The following is a 24,647-nucleotide window of genomic DNA, read 5'->3' as shown; positions in this document are numbered from 1 at the left end:
CCACCCTCCCCAACACCGCTTTCTTTCATTACGAGAAAGTTTCTGGCTGGTTTATTCGAGGGGGGTGGGTAAGGGGGAGGAAAGGTTCTGGTTGGGTTTGGGGTTTGGGTAGGGAGGTTAAAAATAATAATAATAATTATATATATTATTTAAAAAATTAAAAAAAAAAGAAAAAGCAAACAAACCCCAAAACGCAGCGAGTGAAAAAAAAATTGCAAAACAAATGAAATCCCAATACCTTCCCGTCTCATGCCAACTTTGAGGCATTTTTTGAGGCGGCAGTACTGACACTGATTGCGGTGGTGCTGGTCAATGGGACAGTTCCTGTTGGCACGACAAGTGTAGCTGAGATTCCTCCTTACACTCCGCTTGAAGAAACTCTTGCAACCCTCGCAGGTAAACTGGCCATAATGTTTGCCACTAGACTTGTCCCCACAAACCACACATTCAATGTGCTGCTGCTGCTGCTGCTTGTCTCCTTGGTTCTGCTGGCTCGGCGGGTTGGTCTGGGCTGGCGTACTGGGAGGGCCCCCGGGCCCCGGGGTCTGTGGGGTGTGCGGGGTCCCGGCCGGGGGTCCCTGCACCGGCGGGGCTTGCGAAGGCTGCGTTCCCTGAGCTCCGGGCACATCGTCCTGGGGGTCTCGCCACGCACCGACTACCATTGCCATATCTATTGGACACCGTTGCCAAACTTCCTGTTCCCCCTTTATTTTCAAAGTTTGTTTGCTTTGCTTTTCAGATCAGCTTTGCAGCAGTCTTTTTATTTTTTGTCCTCCCCTCTCTCTCTCTCTCTTTCCCCCTCTCTCTTTTGTTGTTTTGCCTCTTTTTTTTTTTTTTTTTTTTTTCAGGAGGGTCGGGGTGGGGGGATCTCCCGGTACCGGCGAAGGTGTAGAAGCACGGGGCGATGGAGGTGTGTGTGCGGGGGGGCGAGGTGCGAGTCGATTGTCTGGGCTCCAGGAGAGCAAAGTAAAGGGGTGGTGGGGGTGGGGGAGAGAGGGGGAGAGAGAGAGAGAGAGAGAGGAGAAAAAAAAAATCTCTTCAAAGATCTCCCTCTCTCTCTCTTAGAGCTGATCTGCAGCAGAGTAGTTGAAGGAGGAGAGGCGGGTGTCTGGGGGCCAGGTCCAGGGAAGCTCGCAGTCAGCCATTCAGGAAAGCCATCAAAATAAGAATGAATAAAAGGTTAAAGATTACACACACAGCGGAAAAAAACACGCACAGCGGAGGAGACTCTTCTCGGCGCGGAGAGCGGTCGGTCTCGCCGTAGTTTTTGGAAGTCCAGCTTGCAGCAGCAACATCAACTGCGATCGCTTTGTTTTTGTGGGCTTTTTTTTTCCTCCTCCTCCTCCTCCTCTTTCCTCCTCTCTCTCTCTCTCTGCTCTGTCTCTCCTCCCTCCTTCGCTCGCTTTAATTCTTCCTCTCCGCCGCTCCGCCCGGCCGCTGCGCTCTTGCTCTCTCTCGCTCCCTCTTTTGGGCTCGGGGGTGTGGGGGGGGCTGTTGGTCTTTTTTTTTTTTTTCCTCCCCGCTTTTTTTTTAATATAAAAAAATTCTTATTCTCGCAATAATAATTATTATTATGAATTATTATTATTATTATGATTGTTTATTTGTTCCTCCTCCTCCTCGCCGCCGCCGCCGCCGCTGCCGCCGCTGCTCTGCCCCGCTCCGCCGGTTCGCCGCTCCCGCCGCGCCGCGTCCCCGCCGCCGCTCCCGCTCCCGCCGCCGCTCGGGTGCTGCCGCCGCCGCCGCTCCCGCCGCCGCCGCTCCCGCCGCCGCTGCCGCCGCCGCGCTGCCTTATGCTGCTTCTGCCGCCTCGCAAGTGGGCTCTCGCCTCCGCGCCGCCGGTGCTCACGGCGCGGGCAGGGGGAGGGGGGCCGCGGGGCGGGGGGGAGGGAAGGAGTCAACTCGCCAGCGCAGCAGCGCCCAGCCAGCCAGGATGATAAAAGAGGGGAGCGGGAGGAGGAGGAGGAGGAGGAGGAGGAGAGGAGGAGGAGGAGGAGGAGGAGGAGGAGGGAGAGAGAGAGAGGGAAGGATCATAACCCAGCGCGCAGCATCGCTCCTCAGCCGGGCGGCGGGGGGGGGGAGGCGAAAAAACACCACCACAGGGAGAGAGCGCGCCAGCGCTTCTCCCCCCCCCCCCCCAAAAAAAAAAATTTGAAAAAATAAAATAATAAAAAAAAAAAAGAAGCGGGGGCTCCCCCCCGCTCCCCTCCCCTCGCTGTCGGCGGGGAAGGGGCGGGGCGGGGCGGGGCGGGCGGGCGGTGCGGGCGGCGTGTGGGCCGAGTGAGCGGCGGGCGCGCTCCCCGCCGGCCGCTCGCCCCGCTGGCGGGAGAGTGAACTTTGACACGGCTGCTGCAACTCGGCGCGCGTCGCCATGGCGACCGCGCGCCTTATAAGGCAACCGGGCCGGCGCCTGACTGGCCCCGCGCGCGCGCCCCGCCCACCGCCCCTCATTGGCCGCCGCCGCCGCCGCTCCGAGCCCGCCATGGCCGCCGAGCGCCGGCCCTGCCGCCGGGTCCTAAAGCCCGCCCGGCGAGCCCCCTCCGCGCCCCGCACCGCGCCCCGCACCGCCCCGCCGGGGCACGGGGGTGACGGCGAGCCCGCCGCACCCGCCTCACTCCGCCTCACCCGCCTCACCTCACCTGGGGCTGCCCTCCCCGGGGGTCGGAGGGGGCGGCGGGGTGGGGAGCGGAAAGCAGCCGCTAAAGCGAGGTAAAACTCCACGGAATAAAGTAAAGCAGAGGGGCGGCCGCCGATCCCCGGAAAGGGGTCGGGGAGCGCTGTTCGGGTTCGCGGCCCGCGTCGCGGGGGAGCCCCGGCCCCGCGGTCGCGCTGCGGGCACGGGGGCGGCGGCACCTGCGCTCGCCGAGCCCCGCGCTGAGCCGAGCCCCGTCCGCCCGCGGAGCCGAGCCGACATGAGCCGAGCCGAGTTAAGCCGAGCCCGGCCGGGCGTGCTCGGGACGCTCCGGGACCGGCCGCTCGCACAGCCCCGACCCCGGCGGGGCGCGGGGGCTCCGCCGCTCTGCCCGCTCTCTCCTCATCCCCGCGGCTCCGCTCAAGGCACCATCGCGGCCGCTCCGCTGCGCGGCATCCCCGTGTTCCCCGCTCGGCATCGCTGCGGTGGGGCTCGCCCCGACCCCTTTAACTTCATTTTGTGGGTCTGGGAGTTTTATGACCACACGTACCCTGACACTGTAACACAAGCTTCGTGCTGCACTGCGAGCAGGGAACCGATCTAAGCGCGGGGACGGGGGTTTATCTCCCGCTGAATGGAACTACCGGGACTCCGAGTCAGTCTCCCGGTGCAAATGGCCAAAAGACATTCCAACGAGAGAAGGGACGGAGAGATAAAATAGGAAACATGTTAAAATAGACAGATAAACGCCCGAGAGGATCGTTCCTCCTCTGCGAACACACGCTTGTTTGTGCGCTCACATGTGAGCCGGTCACCAAGCACGGCCACGGGGACACAGACCTGGGCACAACTCTGTGAGGGATTAATTGCTCCTCACCTCCTCACATACACTTTTTCATGTTGCCACATGCCCACCCACTCCTGCCGCAGAAATAATAGATGTGGCTAAAGCCGCAGGTGTGGAGGTGATTGGAAAGTTGTAAAAAGCACCTCGACTTGACAGTGTCCTGCCTGGAAACCTGGTGTGTTCAGACCCCACGGACGAAGATGTTTTGCGGCTCAATTTCAAAGACAAGGCTGCAGCGTTCCCATTGACCCTCACGGAGCAAAAAAATAACCTTTACCCGAAACAGAGACCAGGAGGGACTAGGAAGACAGAAGGGGGAAAGGAATCTTTCCCTGTTAAAATGTGGGGAACTGTCTTATGATTTCCAAATAACCCAGAGCCGAGAAGGTCACTTTTCGGGGAGGGTGGGAGAAGGTGGGGGTTCAAAATACAGAATAGTCACAGATTGTTGCTGATGTTGAGTTTCCTGAGGGGGGAAAAATAAAAAAAACAAAAACCCAAACCACAACCCAACACCAACCTTTCCTGTCTCGAATCTGACAAAGTAAACAGGATTAATTTCACCATATGAAAAAACATTAACGCCGTCCTTAGAAATGCAGAAATCACAAGAGAAAGCGGTTTTAACAGGACGCACAATATTACTAGTTTGAACGTATGATCGTAAAAATGAAAAGCCATTGATATAAGCTTAAAAGCCACCGTATATGCTGATTGCTCAAGCATTAATGAAGAATGCCCCAGATTAACTATTTGCTCTTCGAGGGATGCAGCGATATAACTACCTATTAGCACCATTAGATGCTTTGCTATTTATTTGAAAACACCCCTGCGAGTGGGTTGAGACAGAACAGATGAATGTAAAAATGAACTGCAGCTAATTTCGCTAAATAATCCTCGAAACCTGAGCGCCTCGCAAGGAAGGGGGAGATTCTCCTCTGTCCTCCTCCGAGGCTAATGACAATAGAAATGCTCTGGTTTAAAAGTGAGACTGTGTTGGTTTTCCAAATAAACAAACGCATCCCTCCTGCCATTTTACTGCAGATGTAAATTTATTTTAATGAGAGGGAGTGGAAGGATTTATTTTGCTAAAATAGAGTTGAGGATAGAGCCGGTGTAAATCTTTAGGTTTCAAAAAGAGAGGAGGAAGGAGGGGGAAGCTGCTTTCCTGGCAGAAAGCTGCCTAACAGTCCTCTAATTCTTTCTAGATTAAATCGCAATATGAATACAGCATCGAACAAATACCGAGTTTCGCTCTGAACTCAGTGGAAAGCAGTTACGTCTAACAGAATTCAATGAATTCCTCTTCTCCCTCAATGTAGTATGTGTGTGTTTTTCTCTTCCACCACACTGAAGTTCCATGAATAGGGAAAGTGGCTCCTATTGTGTGCCTCTGAACTTCCAAGTCAATGCAATTTTTAACCACTGGCTTGTGGTACTTTGAAAATCACCAGGGGCTGTCAGAGTTGGGTCCTCTGAAAAATTTACAGTGCTAAATCAGAGCATATGCTGTGAGAGAGGAAAAAAAATTGCTTAAGATTGGAGCAAGTACAGTATCTGGCTGCCCCCTAGTGTAAGTCTCTTATCTGCCTAAAATTCAACTTTAAAAGAAAAGGATCTCTTAAAGGGAAACGACTTTTGGCTCACGTATGCATACGAGAATGAAACTTCTGTACATTTTAATCTGATTAATTCCTAAGGATTTAAAATTAATTGGCTTGGGCACTCCTAGACCGGACTATAAGATTTCTGCATCAGGGTTTCTGCGAGAACTGTACCGAATAGGTATTTTTAAGGGATAGTGGTAAGGGATTGGGGGGGGCAGAGATCCTGTTTTGTGATTTTTTTTTTTTTTTAACGAGGAACCGTGCCTCTCTTGCTGTTGCCAGAACAAAACACTTTTGCTGCTTAAAGTCAGATCTACGTCTTTTGCAATAATACTTAAAAAAAAAAAGGATAAATAATTGCCTTAAAGCCTCAGCCGATCTACCAACCACACCTTCGGATGGTGAGTATATTCCAGCTTCTTTCCATTGTACTTGCTTAGCCAGGGAAGGGATCGGAGGGGGAGAGGGGATCTCGGCTCTATACCTTCACCACCGACCTTTTTTTTTTTTCTTTTTTTTTACCCCAAATAAACGCTGCCAGCTGCACACGGCGACACGATCCCGGGCAGTTTAATACCTATCACTTAAGTTAAGAGCCTTGTCCTGCCCTCCCACCCTCCGGAGCAGGTCGGTCCGCGCTCCCCCCCGAGCAGCCCCGGCGCCGGGCAGGGACGGCAGCGCCCGGGCGCTGCTCCTGGGGAAATGACTTGGAGGCGCTTTGCCTCGGACCTGGAAGCCGAGTCCGGTCGTTGGGTTTGTTCGCTTGTTTGTTTGTTTGCTGCTTTGCTTTATTTAGCTAAAGGACGTGCTAACTGATGGTGCTGCAATTACACATACTTGGGTCTGCCCCCCTCCCCTCTTCCCCTCCTTAGAGCAACCCACGTAACCTTAGAAACGATCGTTTAAGACGCACGTTAGCTAACATTTGCTTTTTTGGATTTTTTGTTTTCCTTAAAAGAGAAACACAAGAATCACAACACATTGCCCGAAAAAAGTGTCAAAGAAGAAGAAAAAAAACTATAAGTAAACATACCAAAACCATATTTGCCTTGTTCAAGGTCCCAAATCGCTTGCATCTTCCTTTTTCTACCTCTCCTTTAGTTTGGCAGGTGAAAGAAACAAACAAACAAAAAAAAAATCAGACCGCTGTTTGCCCCCCAGAAAGATGTGCGTTGGGTAATTAAAGAGAAGTCTCCTTCTTGGTGTTTATCTAAGCGATTGTGCAAACTGATTAAAAAAAAAAAAAGAGAGAGAGAAAAAAAAAGTAAAGTTACAGCCTTCAGGGGGGAAAAAAAGGAGGCAAGGTGAAGGGAATAGATTTCCCACAACCTAAAGGGAAGTGCTTTCGATGTATTATTAGCGATCAGCCTTGGGAGAGAGAGGAAAAAAAAAAACCTGAACACACTCTAACTTTACACAGACAAGATTTCAGGGGGGGCTTTGTACACAGCTGCTTAGGAATGTGCGCCTTGCCTTTAAGAAAAAATCCCCAAGCCCAAGGTAGGAGATGTCTTTGAGTGATCCTTGTCTCATTTCATTCCTTAGAAGGAAGAGCGTCTCGCTACACCTTGTTTGGAGCTGGAAAGGCGAGACTTAGGGGGAAAAAAAAGAAAATATTCACAACCCACCCTTCCAATTGGGGAGAAAAAAAATAAGAGAGGGAAATCTCCTAAGTTAATGACTGTGGGGGTAGGATGGATGCGACCGATTTCAGCCCCCCCCCCCCCCCTTTTCCACCCCCCCCCCCCCCGGCAGGAAAAAAAAAAAAAGGAAAAGGAAAAAAAAAAGCCAACCGCAAACAACTACAGGCTGAACTATCAACACATGCACCGAAGGGGAAAAAATATATAGTGTCCTGTGTAGGGTCGGCAGGGAACGCAAGCACACGCTAAAGCAAGTTGGGAAAGAATCCGAGCTAATCAGCAACCTCTTTCTCTCTCTCTCCTTCTCTCCCTCTCCCCCTCTCTCTCTCTCTCACTGCCCCTGAGATCCCAGCTCGAAAGAGGTACTCCACATTTTTTCATTACCAAAAATCCGTTGCAATAATCATTTGTTGCTAATTGAAACCCTTGGAGACATTTTTCCCCACCCCCTTCACAAACATGGCAACTTTTAGGCATGGGAAGCACGTTTAGTTTTATTTTATTAAAAAAAAATACGGTTAGGAAAAGGCTAAATCTTTCACCCACGAGAAATATCAGCGCGTCAGCCTCTTTTCCCGGGGTGGGGGGGGAGGAGTGGGGGCAACGGGACCCCAGTACAGTGAGGGCTTGGGAAAATTTGGAATACATTATACCGCCTTTGGCAGGAGAATACTCTCCAACTAATGGATTCCTGCTCCTTTTTGTGTGTGTGTGTGTATCAGTGTGGGGGGTTTCTGGAAAGAGGGGTGGTGGTCGTGGTGGTGGGGAGCCGAGCTTTTATTTTAAGAAACTGTTAGGGTAGGGAGTGTGTCATACTTGACAAATGGAACAAACGCTCTTCCATTTCTTGCTTGTCCTTGCCTTAAAACAGGAATTAAGTTAACCACAGTGCTGCATGTTAATTGCATGTTTACTGGGCTAATGAAAATTACAAAAGGGTTTTGCCACCTCGATCGGTGATGAAAAAGTATGAAGGCGATTGTCATTGCAGCCTTCGGGGAGGGCCCGGGGGGTGGGGGGGAAGGACCGGCCACGAACAATATTGATCAGAAGAAGGATAAATCTTTTAACTGCTTGTTAATACCATAAATATGGTCTACACAAGTTTCCACTCTTGTTAAGTCTAATCAGTACATGGAAGATGGAGACATAGTCCACTTGAATGAATTTTTATTATTGCCAGAGGGGTACTTGCATCTGTGGGCTCCCTCCCCTCCTCACTTTGAGCCTTCCCCCCCCCCTCCCAAAATCCTTCCTTGCAGAGGAGGATCATGAAGGTGTGCAGAAAGAACAGGAGACAAATCCAAGCTTTCCGTCCTTTCTTCATTTTTCCAAACTCTCCTTTTTTGTAAAACTGAACGGGTCGTGGTGGGGAAAGTCTGAAGGGGGGAGCCCTCCCCGCCACCCCCCCCCTTTATTCTTGAGATCTGTGGATGAAAGGCTGACCCAGTAATTTAGTTTGATGATAACCATTTTCATGCTTGAAAACAATCTGCCAAATTAAACCTAAATGGAAAGAGCAGTGGGAAAGGTAGTGAGAGCAGGGCATTTTGAAATCCCCCCCACCTCTCCGAAAGGGATTGTTTGGCCAAAGGAGGAGGGAAAGGTAATTAAATAGACTAAAGATGATTTAAATCCCAACCAAAAATAATTCCAGGGAGAAGTTTCCCCCCTCCGGTGTTGCCCAGCCCTGGATTTGAAAACTTTGGCCCAACTTATGGCAATAGCTACAACTTTGCTCCGCAGGGGTCAGAGGTGAGGGCTATTTTAACCCTAAAAGCCTGCGAGTGACCAAGGTTGCGGCTGGGCTCGCAGCACTAATAGCCATAATTACCTCCTCCCCTTCCAGGGACATTCCTCGCAGCAGCAGTGTTAGACGCCGAATTGAAGAAAATCCTGAAGTTGAACATATCTTGGGGGGTAAATAACAGCAATATGAAGGAATTTCAGAGCTCTCCCTTTTGCTTGGGGGGATTGAAGCTTTTTTTCTTTTTTTTTTTTCCTTTTTTTTCCCCCCTCCTCCCCCCCACCCCCTTGCCAGCATTCCCAAGGCGCTGGGTCTTTGTCTTAGAAGGAATGGAGTGTCTGAATGGTGTGAAAGGGACAGAGAGGGTTGCTTCAAATCGATTTTACTTGTCCTCTCTGTCTTTTCGGATCAACGCCCTTCAATGGACACATAGGTGCTCTTTCAACCAAAAACTTGTGCAACATTTTCTGCCTGTATTGGTGCTAAATACAATAAATGCTGGGCAGATTTTTTTTCTCTTTCTTTCCAAAGCAGAAAGCACCCTAATTAAATTGTTTTATATGGACAGTCAAGACAGACCAATTAAGTATGCATTAGTATAAAGATATATTCGAGAGATAAGCGCTCTATAGGAGCCCTGTCTAGGCAAGGTGTGGAAAGTGTCCTCTCGAAGAGAGGCTACGAGCAAGGTTTCATATGGATTTTTCCCCTCCATTGCCTCCTATACTCGAGTAACGGGCTGAATAAGTTAGCGAAAAGCCATTAGTGAAAGTGGTTTCTAAACAAAGTTAACAGGTGGATGTAGCTGGTTTTGGATTTGAATAACAGTCGCACATCTGTAATACACAGCCATGGATTTATGCAGCGCCTATGCAGGCAATGTCCATTTACAGAGATAAACGCCTTCGACCTATAGCTGAGGTGCAAACGCACAAACATGGGAATAAAATAAATATCTGGGCACCTCTGTGGGCTGCAGGACATGATGTGAGTGAGCACACACAGACGATACAGATATAACTGTGTAGCCATTGTGTACAGGCACCCAGCCTGCATCAAAGGCAGGCACCCGCACACCAGGCAGAGCTGTCTCAGACATCTCACCGGGCACAACACAGTCCTGGGGTAATTACAAGGGGAAATATTTCCTATTCCAGGCATGGGCTTCCCCAGGAGTGAAATAGCAGATCAGGATAAAACATACACATACACACGCGAACTTCTCTTTCTGCCCATTTTATCACCCTGGGAAAGCTCTCGTTATGGTTAACCACAGGAAACGGGCTTTAAGCTCTTCTCCATTTCCATTATTATTATTTTTTCCCCTTCACTGCAGATTTTCCATGTCGTTCAGAAAAAAAAATAAAAAGCAAAACCAAAAAACAACCAGACCCTAAACAGACAAACAAACAAAAAAGCGCTCTGCCCCTAGCCCTGCCTCAGCCTGGTCCTGGGGCAGGCAGAGCTGCGGGATGCGATGAGGAGGAGGAGGGAGGTGGGCTGGAAGTTGCTGGGGCACCCTCCATCCCTGGGCACTTCGTTCCATCAGAGACTGTGGGAGCGAGTCCCGTGCCCGGAGATGCTGCAGGGCGCGACCGGGGAATCGCCCCTTTATCGTGACATTGCGCGGCAGAGATAGGACGGGGTTTTGCTGGAGGGGTCGGGGGAGAGGGAATGGAGGGGTTCTGGGATGCGGGGCAACAGTGCGGCGGCCGCCTGCTTTGATACCCATTTCCCAGCAGCGTTCTGGATGTGTCAGCCCATCCCAGGGATACGGGAGACGGGGGTGAATAAGCCATTCCCTGCTTAGGTGCTTTAATGGCACGGTAAACAGGTTAGAAACAGACGTTTTTAAAGACTCAATTTCTCTTTATTGGTTACCTTCGAGGATAAATCATAACAGACCGTATGGGGGGCAAAGAATTCATCTAAAGGAGATCTCAGCAAGTCACTACCCGGACAATAGTCCACCTCCTGTTGGGTTGCGTATTGATCAGGAGAGGAGCTGAGGATGTCGCCACACTAAATATTTACTGATCACACACAAATAGCCGCGACTCGAACGATTTTCTCCTGTGAGGAGAGCAGAGAGAGAAGGGTAAATCATTTTATTAGTGTGTATAAAGCAAAGAGCACACTCTGGCTTGGAGTGTTTTAAGATGTGTCTTCAGCTGGATGAAAAGAGTTAGGGAAATCGATATGGAGTGATTAGACGAGCCAGTCGTGTCAAAGAGAGAGGCTGTGAATTTCATGGATTTGGTTATACCGGGAGGGGGAAAATATACCGAGAGATTAAAGGGAGGAACCCGTTGTAGCAGAGCCAATGAAAAAATAATATCTAATCAGACCCGGCAAAGGTAGGGACGGGATAAGACCCACATTTCTAAAGAATCACATCAGCTGGAGAGGGATCAGGGACACACATGAAAGAGGCAAACGGGGGGAGAGCTGGAGAGTAGGAGCCCAGAAATGCTACAGAGCAAATCCAGGAGTAGCAGAGAAAAGTCGCCTCTATGGAGCAAAGCTGAGACACCACGAAAATGGGGACAAAAGACTCAGGAGCGAGGGAAAGGACAGGAGGGTTGGAGTAACCGGGCGCCTGCCTTGGAGGTGATGTTGAGGGGTCCCCAGCCCCGTGTACCCACCAGGCAGGGAGGGCTCTAACAGCAGAAGCGAGGGCACATCCACCTCACATCCGAGGGGTTTAAATCCTTCTCCTACAAGTTTGTCCTCCCCTCTCCTTCTGCCCCTCTCCCCACAAGCAAATGTGGTGAGTAAAATGGATTTTAGCTTTTAACCACCTCATTTTATCCACGTAATCACAAGGCTCGTAATATGTAATCTACAGATTACTGCCATTCGAGGGTGACCACAAGTGGCATAAGAAAAAATTTAAAAACCCCAGGATTTCTGCAAATGACAAAATGGCTAAAACCAGCTCCTACTTCAAGTATTGAAGTTGGGGAGTTGCTGCTGCAGGATTTTATCGGTCGTAGGGAGCAATTCAGCCGTGGCTTAGGTACAGCCCTGGGGTGTCTCGGCAGATTAAAGAAAACTTCTCTGGAGACAAGCAAATGTCCGAGTGCCAAAGGGCAGAATGCTGGAAGTAGGGCAGGGCTCTGCCAAGCGTCCTTAAAACACATTCTGTAGGGATGCTGGGGATTATTATTATTATTATTTGCCTCAAATCCGTGATGTTTGGGCCGTGTTCACACGTTACCTTCTCTCCGTGTGCTTTTCATAGCAGAAAATGGGATGCGACTGCAGAGAACTAAGTCAAAGGAGCGACAGAAAGTTTGAGCCGCACTTTAGATAATGATGAATGCTGGGAGGGAGGAAAGGCATCTCAAACTAGGAACCGAGGAGTAAAACTGATGTGAAAACAGCTTTTCACTTCTTCTCCAAGTGCTAATTTTGCTACTGTAAACAAACACTGAAGTTAGAAACAGCTGCAAATAGCCTGCCGGGCACCCAGGGCTCAGGGACTGGAGGGGGTGACTTTTCTTCATCCCTCGGGCTGAATTTCCCCCCAGCTTTGCTTTTTTTTCCGAGATCAGGAGCTGATGCTGATTTTGGTCGTGGAGAAGGGACAAAAAATATAGGCGTATTAAGAGCATTTCATGTGAGCCTATAGAGTGCAGGCAGCTCGGCTGGATCACTAATGCAACAGGAAACCTCGGGACAGACTCAGCCTAATTAACAGTTTTCCATAGCTGAAGCGATTTTTAAGAATCCCAGTGGATTAGCCCAATATGTTCAGGTGTGAGGCTACGAGGGCCTATAACTCCTTTCACTATAATCTTATAACCTCCTTACCTAATTCCTTAGATTGCAGATAGGAAGAGTCTGACCCTGGAGGTCGTAAAGAGCTGGGTTTCATTAACCCTTCCCTCCCCGGCGCCGCTCCAAGGTTAACTGCGCCGGGCTGTGTGCTCGGGGGAGCGAGGGAGGGCGGGCAGGAGAAAGGGATTTGCAAGAGAGGTCGATCCGACGGGAGGGCCAAGCTTAAAATGATTTCTGCTCCCTTCTTTCCCTCCCTTGAGCCAAAGGAAAAATGGAAATAGGGAACTTTTCTCTTTCCCATGCATCGGGAGGTGCATAAATGTGCGAATGTTTGTGAGACAATTCGTCCCCTTTACACCATTTCATTATTATTTAATATTTTTAGATTTATATTTTTTCCGAACGTGTGGGAAATGAAACATTCTAGAACCATCACCAAAAAGCAAAGCAGTTTCCATCTTTAGGACCAGTACCAATCGCTTGAGCTTCTTGTCCACAGTAGAGCTGTAATCTTTAAAGAAAAAAAAATCTAGAAAAGCTTCTCAGACTGTATTTGCCTGGGAACACACCTGGTTTATATTTTAATAGGTAGTTACATTGTATTGATTCAGGGTACATCATTGATGTTGAAAGTTAATAACTCTCAAATTATATCTATCTGCCTACATACATAATTGCATACACAGTATAACACTGGAGGAATTTGCATTTTGCAGCACATTCTTTGTTCTTAAATCTTTTAACACATTGAATTGTTCCTTTGAAGAAAGTGTTATTGAACCACATGTTTAAGGAAAAGATGCTTCTAAACTATATGTTTAAGCAATGAAATTGTTGAGTGAAATATGGATTTCTTTGTATCTCACACAAACCCTGCCACACGCCAATCTTAACCTATACATCGAACTGCCTTTTTTTTTTCCCTCCCAGTCAGAAGGCAGAAATATGTGAACTGCTGAGAGAGGTGGGTACTTTTTGGTAAGTATGTTTAGATATGATCTTCAGATACATTTATTGTACTTTCAAATTCTTGGGATACTAATTGAGCTAGCAAACAATATCCCAGCTGAATGTCTCAGCTTCTTCCCTATTTAACAAGCTTTAATATAAAAGTATATTGTAGCCATCCTTCTACTAAACAATATAACTGAGGAGTCAGCAAAAAATGAAAAAAACATGTTAAAACCAAATTATAATTGCTGCCTTATATCTGACTCTTCTTCCTTTCTGCAGTCCTAATGAACTCTTTAAAGTTTTATTTATTTATTTTTTTTATTTCTGAGTGACAGATCAAAAATAATTAGCAGAATCAGAAGCAGCCGGGAAGCTTGAAATAATGTGTCTAAATATTTCATATTGCTACTTATAATACCAACCCATCAGTTGTAAAAAAGAACCGTTCCCTGTTTATTCTGCGGTAGTTTATAAATACAGAAAGATAGATTCCTTTTTTTCCCAGGGCCTGCTTCAGCAATGCCATAAATAGAGATTGAGCTATCAGGAAAAAAAACAAACCAGAACAAAATAAAAACAAAAGCCTGTACAGGAATAGAGACAGACAGATAAATGTATAACTGCATCTGAACGCTGTTATGTAGCACATTAGGAGATGGTTAAAAAAAATTAAATCGATCGCATATTTATAGCCTCATAATTAAAATACAGTCTTATCTCTCTCCTCTGAAAGGTTGCAGCTTTCTTGGAAGTATTTTGAGTGCATATTTAAAACTCCATGTCCCGAAATGAATTAAGATGAGCTGTTTTGCCCAAGAGTGAAACCCTTGTTTACAATTTAAGGTTTAAGTTTCAGCTGCCTACTCATCGCCATATCATTTTCTTTATATCTCACGTCCTTACATTTGCAGGCTTTATCTAAATTTGTGTTAGTTTATATCAAATTCTAATTTCTGTTTATAAGAAATTAGTTGATAACAATCCAAAACAATCCCCCTTGTTTGATGGAGGTAAACTGGAAGAGAATCTTTCACATTCAAAGGGTTAAAGCTAAACCGAAAACTTTAAATTAAAGAGATACCAGCAAAGGGTGAAAAATGACACGTCTGCTCTCTCTTGACAAGCTTGCATTATATCACATGTAAGGAAGCCCAAATTTTTGAATCTAAGACCAGTTTTAGTTTTTAATAGGAAATAATTACATGGAACTTTATTTCCAGAGAGAATGTCCCTTCCAGCTACAGTGTTTTGCTTTGATCTAAGCATTAACTGGTAATAAAATAACCATATTTTGGATCCTAAGCATATTGATGCTTAGAGGAATGTTATGCTTTCAATCAAATTTTAACTTTAGATTATCCAAAGGTATTCATCCTTCTTTTGTCCGAAACCAATTTGCTCTCTTACTCCTACAGCTACTCACACGTGGTTCAGTATACTTTGTTATTTTATAGTGGAATTTGCACTATTGAGGTGGAAAACTCTTAGATGGAGCGAGATCATGTTCCAGTCTGGCAATTTGGGCTGTTTCTCATACAGGTCCCCAGTCCAGCCCTTCTTTACACTTGCTGTACACCACCACCATCGCTCACCTCCAAGGGCAACTACTATGTCAGTATTTTATTTTAAATATTCAGATTTATTTATTTTAACCTGGAGAATCAATCATTTGGACCCATCCTGAACAATTAACCTCCCCTTTATATTACAGCCCCAAGTGCAGTACTTCATAAAGACATGAAAAGGACACCCAAGTCAGCAGGACCTGAGCCCAGGCTTGTCACAGAGTATAAAAGGAGAGAGAAGGGGAGTTTTTATCTCTTTGCCCCACCAATTCTTAATAGTTCTAAGTTTCAGTGTGACAATAAGACAGTTTTGATAACATAGCTCATGGGTTTCTCTGCCACATAAAGTTTTCTTAATAATAAAAAAGAAGAAACTTTATCCCTGCTAAATTAAAATAGGGCAGATGTTGGATATGGTTCATATTAGCCAGCCTTTCACCCCTTTGCCCCTGGCACTAAAGTTCTGACTTTTTCTTTCTACTATGTCTGTTTCTAACTGAAAGGTATTATTCCTGCCCTTGCTCTCTTCTTCTATTTATTTTTTCAGTGTCTAAAATTAAACCTATTCATTTAGTAATATACATTCTATTTCACATTGCTAAACCTGGCCAGAGAGGGGAAACGTTTTCCAAAAAAGTGATGCACCACTGACCTTAAAAGAAAACATGAAGCAGGGAAAGCTGTTCTTAAAAGGTTTATTTCTAGAGAATTTTGTAGCTCTATTGACATTATAGGGATAATGGCTGTATTGCAATGGGCTTTCAAGGCCCAAGAGGTTTATGTTTTCTTCTGACCATAAGTCTAATAAAATTTTAAAGGTGCACCAAGTCTCATCACTTTAGATATTTAAAACTAGTTTGAAAAATCTCTTGGGAAACATATATTATAGTGGATAGCCCCACTGAGAAAGCAGGGGATAGACAAAAAAAATACCCCAAGCCCAAATCCAAATAAACCCCCCCCCCCAGTTTTTTTCATGCTAGCTCTATGAAAATCCTGGCTATTAAACTCCCAAGGATAGTACAGCTCTTTTCTCCAGGGCTGTGAAGATAGAATTTATTGTCCATTTGGAATGATCAAGTTTAGGCTAATAAAAGGCCCTCTGTAAGCAGAAATGCCCAAGTTGACGTTTGGCAGAGTTTTCAGTGGTGGAGTTTATACAGGATGGGGGCTCTGCACTATTTGAAATTACTCATATCTCAGCAGCCGAAGATGATCTGACACACACGAGTAAACGTTCGTGGGGAATGGCTGGAGGTTAATCAGCGTCGCTTTCCGAGCTGGATGCTTGAAAGCAGGAAAAAGTGAAAGCTACTCTCTCAGCCCTTCCCTTTGCTAAGGTGCTGCTAACTTTTATGATTTTTTTTCTTCCCCTTCCTCTTTTACTGTCTTTGTGCCTGAGGGCCAGTGAAAGAACACTGCAGATTCTAGATTGCTTTCAGAGTTTCCCTTTGCTGATGATGGATTACCATGTCAATTTAAACGGCATAGGATTAATTTGTTTCAATGATTTCTCTTTAGGCTGAATGCCAGTCTTTTTTTCTATCTTTCTCCTTGCTCTTCAGAAAAAAATAATAACAATAATAATAATAAATCCTTAAAACCCCCAAACACTTTTGATATCCCACATCAAAAAGACAATAATAGAAATAGACAAGTTAGGTGTAATGTTGCAACACAGTTGTAGGTTTGAGTGTTTTTATCTCATTCTAAGGGGCTGCAGCATACAGTCAGTCACATTAAAATGAAATTGGATCCAACGTTTATTCAATAAATACTTGTCTTGTAGGTAATCCAGAGCAGAGTGCTTTTGACACATAAGGACTTAATTTGTCTTGGATAACAAGTTATTAATATGGCACATTTAAACTTGCCACCTACAATAAGGTCATTTAGATCTATAATACGACTCACGAGAGAACTTCATAAAGCCAGAAACAAAGTTTGAAGCTGCCTCCGAGTCGCAGAGCAGACGCACGGCTCACGGTTTGCTCTTTTCAGAAGAAAGTTCAGAGCAAGTAGGAGCCACCCAAACCCAAATGGTGTGCATCTGCTCTGCTTTGAAAGGCGAACGTAAATGGAGTAAGGAGGGGAGGGGAAAAAAAAAAAGAGAACCCAAACACACATTTTTGAATGAGTAAGCTTTAAAGCTGTGCTGCGTCTGCTCGCAAACTCATCGCAGCTTTGAAAGTGAAAAAACAACATTTGGTTCCGAGTGCAAATTCGCCTGCATTTGCACCCTACCTCTTCCATGTGCTCTGCAATCTACTCGCTTTTAATAATAAGTGAGGAAGTTGAAGCGTAATCCACCCATAAATGTTATTGCTGTAATTTGACTGCTCTGTGTTTGTTCATGCATTAGCTGTACGTGTAAAGTGAAGTGGCGATGTATGGTGGGGATCCCCATGCGCCGTGAACAAACAGAGGTGTTTTGGGTTTCAACGCCCAAATGCTGTGCAGTTGTTTTGAATTTTTGGGGTGTTTGGTTTCAGACCTGCCCTCACTGAACGGTGCCTGCAAGAGGTGCATCAGGAGAGGAATATGACGGGAATGCTACGCAGGAGGTGTTTGGTGGATGGTGATTCCGTCTCCACACTCTGTCAGTGAGCTTTATTATTCTGCTTTTATGTATTAAGATCTTGGTTGCTCTTACCCTGGCAGATTCTGTCTCTTTAAGTAACTAAATCTCATTTTTAAGCTCTTCCTGGGAAAAGGATGTTACACATGAGTAGAAAAATGCAGGCAAGAAAGGCTAATTGAATGAAAAGAGAGAATTAGGTTAAAAATAGAGTACAATCTAGTATCACATTTTCACTAGTGTAACCTGAAATGAAGGTGTCTCCAAGTCCCCAGTGATGCCAGAGTGTTTAGATGTTGGGCACAGATGGAGACACCTATTGAAATGTGTCTGAAGAAGATTAATAGGACTTGTCAGTGTTGGGAAAGCACTGCTTTGCTGTAAATTTCTACTAGCACAAGATGAATTACCGATGAATGCTCAGTTATCAACCCCATCACTATCATTGGACACTAAATCAAATTGAGCAGTTATCTACAATCAGAAAATTTCTTTTAAAAATAGGCATACACCTTTAGGCTTAAACTCTTTAATAAGACAATATCCTCGATGGTATGTGTGTGTTCATGGAGGGATATGATTAAAAGTTTCTGTACAAAAAGCTTCTGTTCGGAAATGAACTCCAAGTTCAGTGTGAAATCAGGGTTGTCAAACAATAGAAGATATTCAGAAAATACTGGTTATATAACACAGTGTTCTGCTGGGGGCCTGATCCAAAATGGATTTTCATGCATGTCATTAGATTTTGGATCCATCCCTATTTATGAGAGGTTTTTTAAATCTTTTCTCTCTCCTTATTTATGGTGATGATAAAAACCCCCTTCTCTCTACCCTAAAGACTGAGAATCCAAATCATACATTAATGCAAAATAGCTATGAAGACTCAGGATATATGTACAACAATAATACCACCCCACAACATATTTAGGAAATTACAGCTTAATATAATGAACTGTGTGATGAAAGAATCAGTGAATAATATTTTAACTGAGAATATTTCTTCCTCTCCTTTATAAAAGGGGAAACTGCCACAAGGAAAGGTACCACAAGCGTTTACCAGCCCACTGCTGAAGCATATTACCTGCATTTACCATCTGATGCTGCTAATAGCAATGATATTAAATAAGCATTATACACTTTTAGTTTCTGGGATTTCTTTCTCTCTCACCCAGGCAGTGCACTACTTTATCCAAGGAGTTTTATCATGGTGTGTTTTCCAAAGTCAATTTTTCCCTTTTATTAGAGACAAGGGCAGTCATTTGTGTTTAGGGAGGGAGACAGGTACAGAGCCTTTATCTGATCTGCGTCCCCAGCCACCACTACCTTCTTAATCGACGTCAAATTCCCACTCTGGAGGATCAGGCCCTATCTGGGTTACTCCTTAGCCAAGGAATGTATCCTTCCCTTCATCTCCAGACATCTCACCTGTGATGTATGCTACTTTTTGTATGCTACTTTTTGAGAAGGGAATAATGTGCTGTTTACCACAAAGCCTTCGTGCGTTTCTCATCTCCTGCCAAAGCTTATTATTTACCACCTAAAAAATTTACCAGGGTAAGGGATAGCAGCAGTTGTTTTCTTCATTTTTACACCCTAATTTTCACGCAGCAAATGCCCTGCATTAGGACCAGATTCCACTCAGATGGAAGTTATTAACTTTAAGCAGAGTGGGCTGATTCCAGCCAGCCACAGCCCGTGCCCTTCGAACGCAGTCGCTTTGCAGCATCACCATGTTTATTTTTTTTCTTTGGAGGGCATGTTTCTTTAAACATATTTGTTTTACACAGAGCAGCAGTTGAATCCTAACTTCTTTTTTCCCCCCACGAACATGTAAAGAGAATATTAATAGGGAATATTAACAGAGGCGAGTGCAGCATGATGCTAGTTAGATTGTAGTAGCTGAGAAATATGAACTAGTGAACATAATCCATAAACTCCATTTGGTTACTATAATACTCCAATCTGTATTTATTACAACCCCACTCTGATGCTTATACAACTGCAATTGCTAGATTTATACACTCTAATGGTTTCACAATAGGAAAAACCTGTGTTCTTTATCTTTCTTTTCCTGTCCAAAATAACCCCTTCCACATATACTTCAGGCTTCTCTGGACCTTGTCTGGGTTTAATCACAGGCTCTGGGACAAAATGTGCATTATTAAGAAATATAAATATTTTCAGAAGCAATCAAAGGGTTGAAAGATTGATTCGGCATGTAGATTGGATTTAATTCGAAGCAGCTTTGTTCTAATGAGGACTACTGGGATACAAAGACGGCAGCCGCTTATGGCCACCAGTTGGGAACCTCGACTTGCTGCAGCAACCTGTCAAGAATTCCAAGAAATTGCCAGGTATTAAAGAGGGAAGTTCTGGGGAGGATGGCGGTCTATTGTTTGCAGACTCCTTCCGAGGCTGGATTAGGATTTCTTAAGCCCCTGTTTTACCAAAATGAGTTTCTTGCTGCTCACAGGGCCAAATCCAGCAATCTCTCACTCAGGGAAAACCCCTATAGGCTTTGTGGGCAGATTTGCCTAAGGGAAAGGTGGCAAAGCTTGGCTGAGACTCAACTCCAGCAAATTTGGGAGCTCTGTAGCAATTTGTTCCGATTCCAGACCTGATTGTTTTCGCGGTGACTTGTTCCTTTAAATTTTGCTATCTGTGCTTCTAGATGTGATGGGACCTTTTTGCACAGGGAGGTGTTTTTCCCTATGGAGAAATACAGCTCGGTGATGGCTTAGAAACTCTTGTGTCCTTGTTGGGTGACCCAGAAGAACTGCTGGACCCAGCCTGTTTCCTGCCTGCAACAAAACATCCTTGGGGTGATGCTGGACCAAAGGGAACCTTTGATTGCTTTCCCCTCAGACTGAAAAAACACCCAACAGTAAAATTTCAGTGTGGGCCATGGGGGGGGTGTCACGTCACAGGTACTTGGGGAGCACACGACCCTGGGAGCTTTCCTAAATGCCGGGCGTACAGTCAGAATCACAGGATATACAGGATCAAACACGGACTAGTTTTGCTCTCCCCTTAGCCCCCCCTTGCCTACTTGTGTCCATAAAAGCAATAGAAAGAGAGAAAGCTTGAATTTTCTGAACTGTTTCACCCATCCACAGCTGGAATTCCAAAGCGAAATGAAAATGCCTTTAAAATCAACCCTACATGGGAGCCTGAGAGAACAAGTTTTCCTTTGTTGTAGGGTATAGTATTATTTGCTGTAGGTTTTTGATATACATTCTAAATTAGGCCTGCAAAGGAATGCTTCATCTTTAATTCATCACTCTCAGCTGAAAGAGATTAGCAATGTCTAGCACGCACCCTTCGTATGGTGCTGACCTCATCAAGTATGGCCTGAAATTAATTAGCCTCATTCATTCCAAATGGAAAAGGATAATGGAGCTGCATTTTAGAGATGACCATCACAAATTGTATGCAGCATATTTAAAATCCCTCCCCCCTCGCTCCCCTCCCCTTTAAAAAAAAAAAACCTATGTAGATTAAAATTCTTTCCAGAACTTGCAATATGTCAGAGTTATCGAGGTATTAGGAGCAGAAACCACTCCGTTTTTATTTGTGGAACTGGGAGCCACATTTTGTATGTGTGGCTGTAAAAGCAGCAAGCCTGTCTTAATGGCAGAACACCTGGAATTAATTTGATATTTCCAGGTGCTCTGGCAAACTGGGACATCAAGCACTTGATGTTTAAACATTCTTCCACTGGCCTGCCTAAATCAATATGAAAGTGGTGTCCCTTTGTCATTCATACATGCAAAGTGCTAGCACAAACTCCAGCTTGGCTTCAGAGTCCTACATCACTCATAATCTAATTAGAAATCAGAGCAGAGCTGAAGCAGCATTCTTTGTGGATTCTTGGGCGGCAAATAGGGATACTTGTCTTTTGTTTCCCTCCTCGATTGCATCGTTCACAAGCTTTCACACCACATCTCTAAAGGTGGTTAGGTGCCTCAAGATGTTGACAGGCATGAAGGACAAGATTATTTAGGTGCCTAACCCGGGTGATTTCAAATGGAATTAAGCAACTGGATGTTACTGGGTATGGGGGGGGGGAGCGGGTATGGGGAAGGGAAAAAAAAAAGCTTCCAGTGCATATTAAATGCTCTAATTTGTTGTCCTAAACTCTAGCAACGTGTGTGATGTTTTTCCAGGGTAAAACTGCCTGCAGGGTAAATTTCCTGAAGCCTGCTGATTTTCCCTGAGGTCAGTGGGTACTCGGTTTTGAGCAGCACAGCCCTCCCTGACCAGGCACGGGGGTGGCATGTGCTCCGGTTCCTTCCCAAGGGACAGGGGAAGTAATGAGGGATGTGGGATTTCCCACAGGAATTTGGAAGATGCCCGTGTCCAAGACAACGGTGAGGACTGGGCCAAAATACAGATCCAGCCTTGATTCATCCATCGGATCCACCCTGTCTTGACCTACAGCTGCTGATGGATCACAGCGACGTGGACCCTCCTCTCTCCACACTCCCCAGCATCAGAACACCAAGACGACCTGAGAGTACTGTGAGTAAGAGATATGTTTTTTCTCACACCAAATAATTCATCGTGAAACTTCAGATTTTGAAATTACAAGGTCAAAATGGTCCACATTTGCAACCCCAGGGCTTGAGGAACATTCCTGCAGTTTCTATACCCAGGGCTGGATACATAGGGAAAATATTTTGTTGCATGTGCTATGAACACCTCATATCCCCCAAAATGGAGAATTGATTATTTCTCTTTAACACAAACAAATATTTGTCTTCCAAAGACTCCATTCACTAAGACTGCCATTGAATCAAAGATTGAACCCATTGTTATTAATCCTAAACGAATTCAAGTTTGTCTACCATGAACAAAGCTGCTTGCCATCTGATAATCCAAATTTGCTCAGGAAAAAAGAATGAGCAAATGTTAGAAGCAGCAGGTGAAATCATACCCCAGTTATTAAGCCTTCTTTCAGGGGAAGCACAGGATAGATTAAATTGTTATGTTAGGCCATGTTGTGAGTCCACGTCAATTTTGTCCAAGATCTTATCTTAGCTCAGAACTGTTTCCTCCTAAATTAAACTAAACGCTGAAGACATGAGAAGCATATTGACCCAAAGATTCAAAACTTTGGACTCAGCAGACTTCTGATCTTTTGTCCACAGAGTATCGAGTTGTAAAGCTGTGGAATATTAAATAATCATGATTATCTTCAACTTGCCTAAGTTCATTTGTCATGCTGGAACACTGGCACGGATTTTCCTTGCTGTTTTTTTCAGAATCAGACATTAATTTTGCCTGCGAGCTGGTAACATTTGCCTCTGACCTTACAGGCTCTGGTTCCTATACTAATACTAAGTCTCATGCACCAACTGTGTTCTGTAATTCTGTTTCTGGTGCTCTTAATCTCTCTTTTGTAAACACCATTGTCTAATAAAGCAGCAAACAAAAATGTTGCAATTAAAATGACCAAACCATGCTGGTACTTTGATCAGCTGTTATCAGGCAGAAGCACTTCTTGAGATTCAGAAATGCAGTGTAATTCACCTGGGACAAGAAATCAAATTTAAAAATGAGCTGAACAGACATTTTAAGGAATAAGTAAGTTTCTAAATAAACCGGCTTTTTAATTCCACATTTTCTATATTAGAACTGTAAATCAATATTGTCTGCACTTGGAGAAACCAGATGAGTTTTCACTGTCATAATTAAATATCGTCCTGCTTCTTGCAGCACAGCCAAACAAGGACTTTTCCTCCTGACACAAGAGTATTCTCAAGTAGGGACAATTTACTAACCTAACAGAGCAATGATTTAAGCTCCAAGTGGTTCCATCATTTTTTAGAAAACAAGTCTCCCAAAACACGTAGCACGACTCATCCCTGGAGCCAGAGATGGCGTAATAGAGGAAATAATGTAGTTTAGATGCTTTTAAATACAAACATAATGATGATACATTAAATAATGTGATCTACTCAGCCGGACTTCTAATTATCTACATGCAAAGCTCATGTTCATTCATCACTTCTTTCACTTCAGCTGTAATGTTGGTTTGTGGCAGACACCAACACTGAGCCATAAGTTTGAATGGGAAGAAAAACAAGGACAGTCCAAGGCTGTAGATTAACTTAGACAAGTAGGATGTCATTGCTAGCCTGAATTTGTTGATGACACCAAGCATTAAACAAGTAAATCTTTAGCCACTGAAGCACAAGTTTCAGCAATGACATTCAGGAGGTAGATTTACACCAGTGAGTACCTGTGTACTAATAATGGCCACTTAGCCCAGACAGCAAAATAACAAGTCAAAATGGAAATTCATATTTCCCCTGAATACAAGGAGTTTTTTTCCCTTATTTTGGTCTCATTTCAAATGTGCAAGAGTCTGGGTTTGATCTTTTTGGCGATGGAGGAGGACTTCTATGAAGCATTGAGCTCATAGAGTCACCTGGTCAATCTCCATTCTCACCCAGCAAAGACTATGGAGATGTTCAATGGCACAAAAGGTCATCAGCTCTCAACTTGGGGTTTGTGTGTGAGGCTATGCCTTTCTGTGGGATGTGGTTTGTTTCCATTTGTACCAGACATTGGTGACCTATAGTGGTTTCAGCTAAATCACTGGACACTGCAGGTCCACACACACAAGTGACCTCATGTGCTGAAAACAGGAGTGTGTTCAGTAGCCATCAGTGTCCATCTTTGTCCCATCTAAACTATTTGGCTGCCCTTCTGCGATGTTTTCTTTCCATACATCCTAATTCTACCATCCCTTTCCCCTAATAACAACATAAACGAGTACTCTACAGGTGTAATTATGGTAATAGTTCTATTACTGCAAATACTAGAAGCCTGTAACCTGTAATTCGCTTTTTCTGATACTCTCCTATTCTAGCACTAGACATGTTATTTTAAAATGTCTAGGACCTGAAAGCTAAATTTATAGTGATAGATAATAGCAATGGAAACTAAGCCTCCTCCTTAGCTGAGGCTTTAGAGCTATGTTGTATCTCTTGGCTGATTGTTGCCTTGTTCACCCATAAATATCATAATGATTCCAGTATCAGAGTTAAACAGCAGGAAGGAAAATAAATCTCCATTTGTTTATTTTAAGGGAAGAACCTATGAAAACCCAAGACATATTAACATGCAATGTCTTCACTTGCATTAGTCCATGGCAAATTCAGGGGCAATTATTGCTTCTCCACGGTGAATCTGCCATACCTCTGGTAACACGAGCTACCCTTCTTTTCTAGGGATGAACCATTACAAGACCATGATTGGAAAGTGTGGGGACCAAACACACAGA

The 24,647-nt window shown here is 44.9% G+C and overlaps 1 protein-coding gene and 1 long non-coding RNA gene across 9 annotated transcripts in view; one reads left to right on the top strand and one right to left on the bottom strand.

The window, feature by feature from the left end:
- NR2F2 (nuclear receptor subfamily 2 group F member 2) overlaps positions 1-7,028 on the bottom strand; it is a 17,529-nt gene extending 10,501 nt beyond the window's left edge. Inside the window, exons 1-2 of one of the 4 annotated variants that reach the window (XM_027688436.1) lie at positions 7,014-7,028; positions 6,120-6,181 (exon numbers count right to left, since the gene is read on the bottom strand). In XM_027688436.1, coding sequence (XP_027544237.1) covers positions 6,120-6,162 — 43 coding nt within the window. In that variant the 5' untranslated portion in view covers positions 6,163-6,181; positions 7,014-7,028. Of the gene's footprint in view, positions 1-238; positions 1,534-6,119; positions 6,182-6,559; positions 6,579-7,013 lie in introns of those variants that run through there. The other 3 variants (XM_027688435.1, XM_027688434.1, XM_027688433.1) reach the window with 3 other exon arrangements.
- LOC113970000 lies at positions 2,559-24,647 on the top strand. Of its 5 annotated transcripts, none has more exons than XR_003535014.1 (4): positions 2,559-5,264; positions 5,369-5,487; positions 13,190-21,877; positions 24,595-24,647. It is a non-coding gene; the product is annotated as an uncharacterized LOC113970000 (long non-coding RNA). The 5 variants fall into 5 exon arrangements; XR_003535013.1 differs by having other exon boundaries at positions 5,342-5,487; XR_003535016.1 differs by having other exon boundaries at positions 2,559-5,487; positions 13,190-19,710; positions 20,028-21,877.

This window comes from Neopelma chrysocephalum, unplaced genomic scaffold, assembly GCF_003984885.1.
Source record: "Neopelma chrysocephalum unplaced genomic scaffold, ASM398488v2 Primary Assembly neopelma1_75, whole genome shotgun sequence".
Taxonomy (NCBI): domain Eukaryota; kingdom Metazoa; phylum Chordata; class Aves; order Passeriformes; family Pipridae; genus Neopelma; species Neopelma chrysocephalum.
Note: the sequence above shows the minus strand (reverse complement) of the source record. Positions and strands in the feature narration are given on the sequence as shown.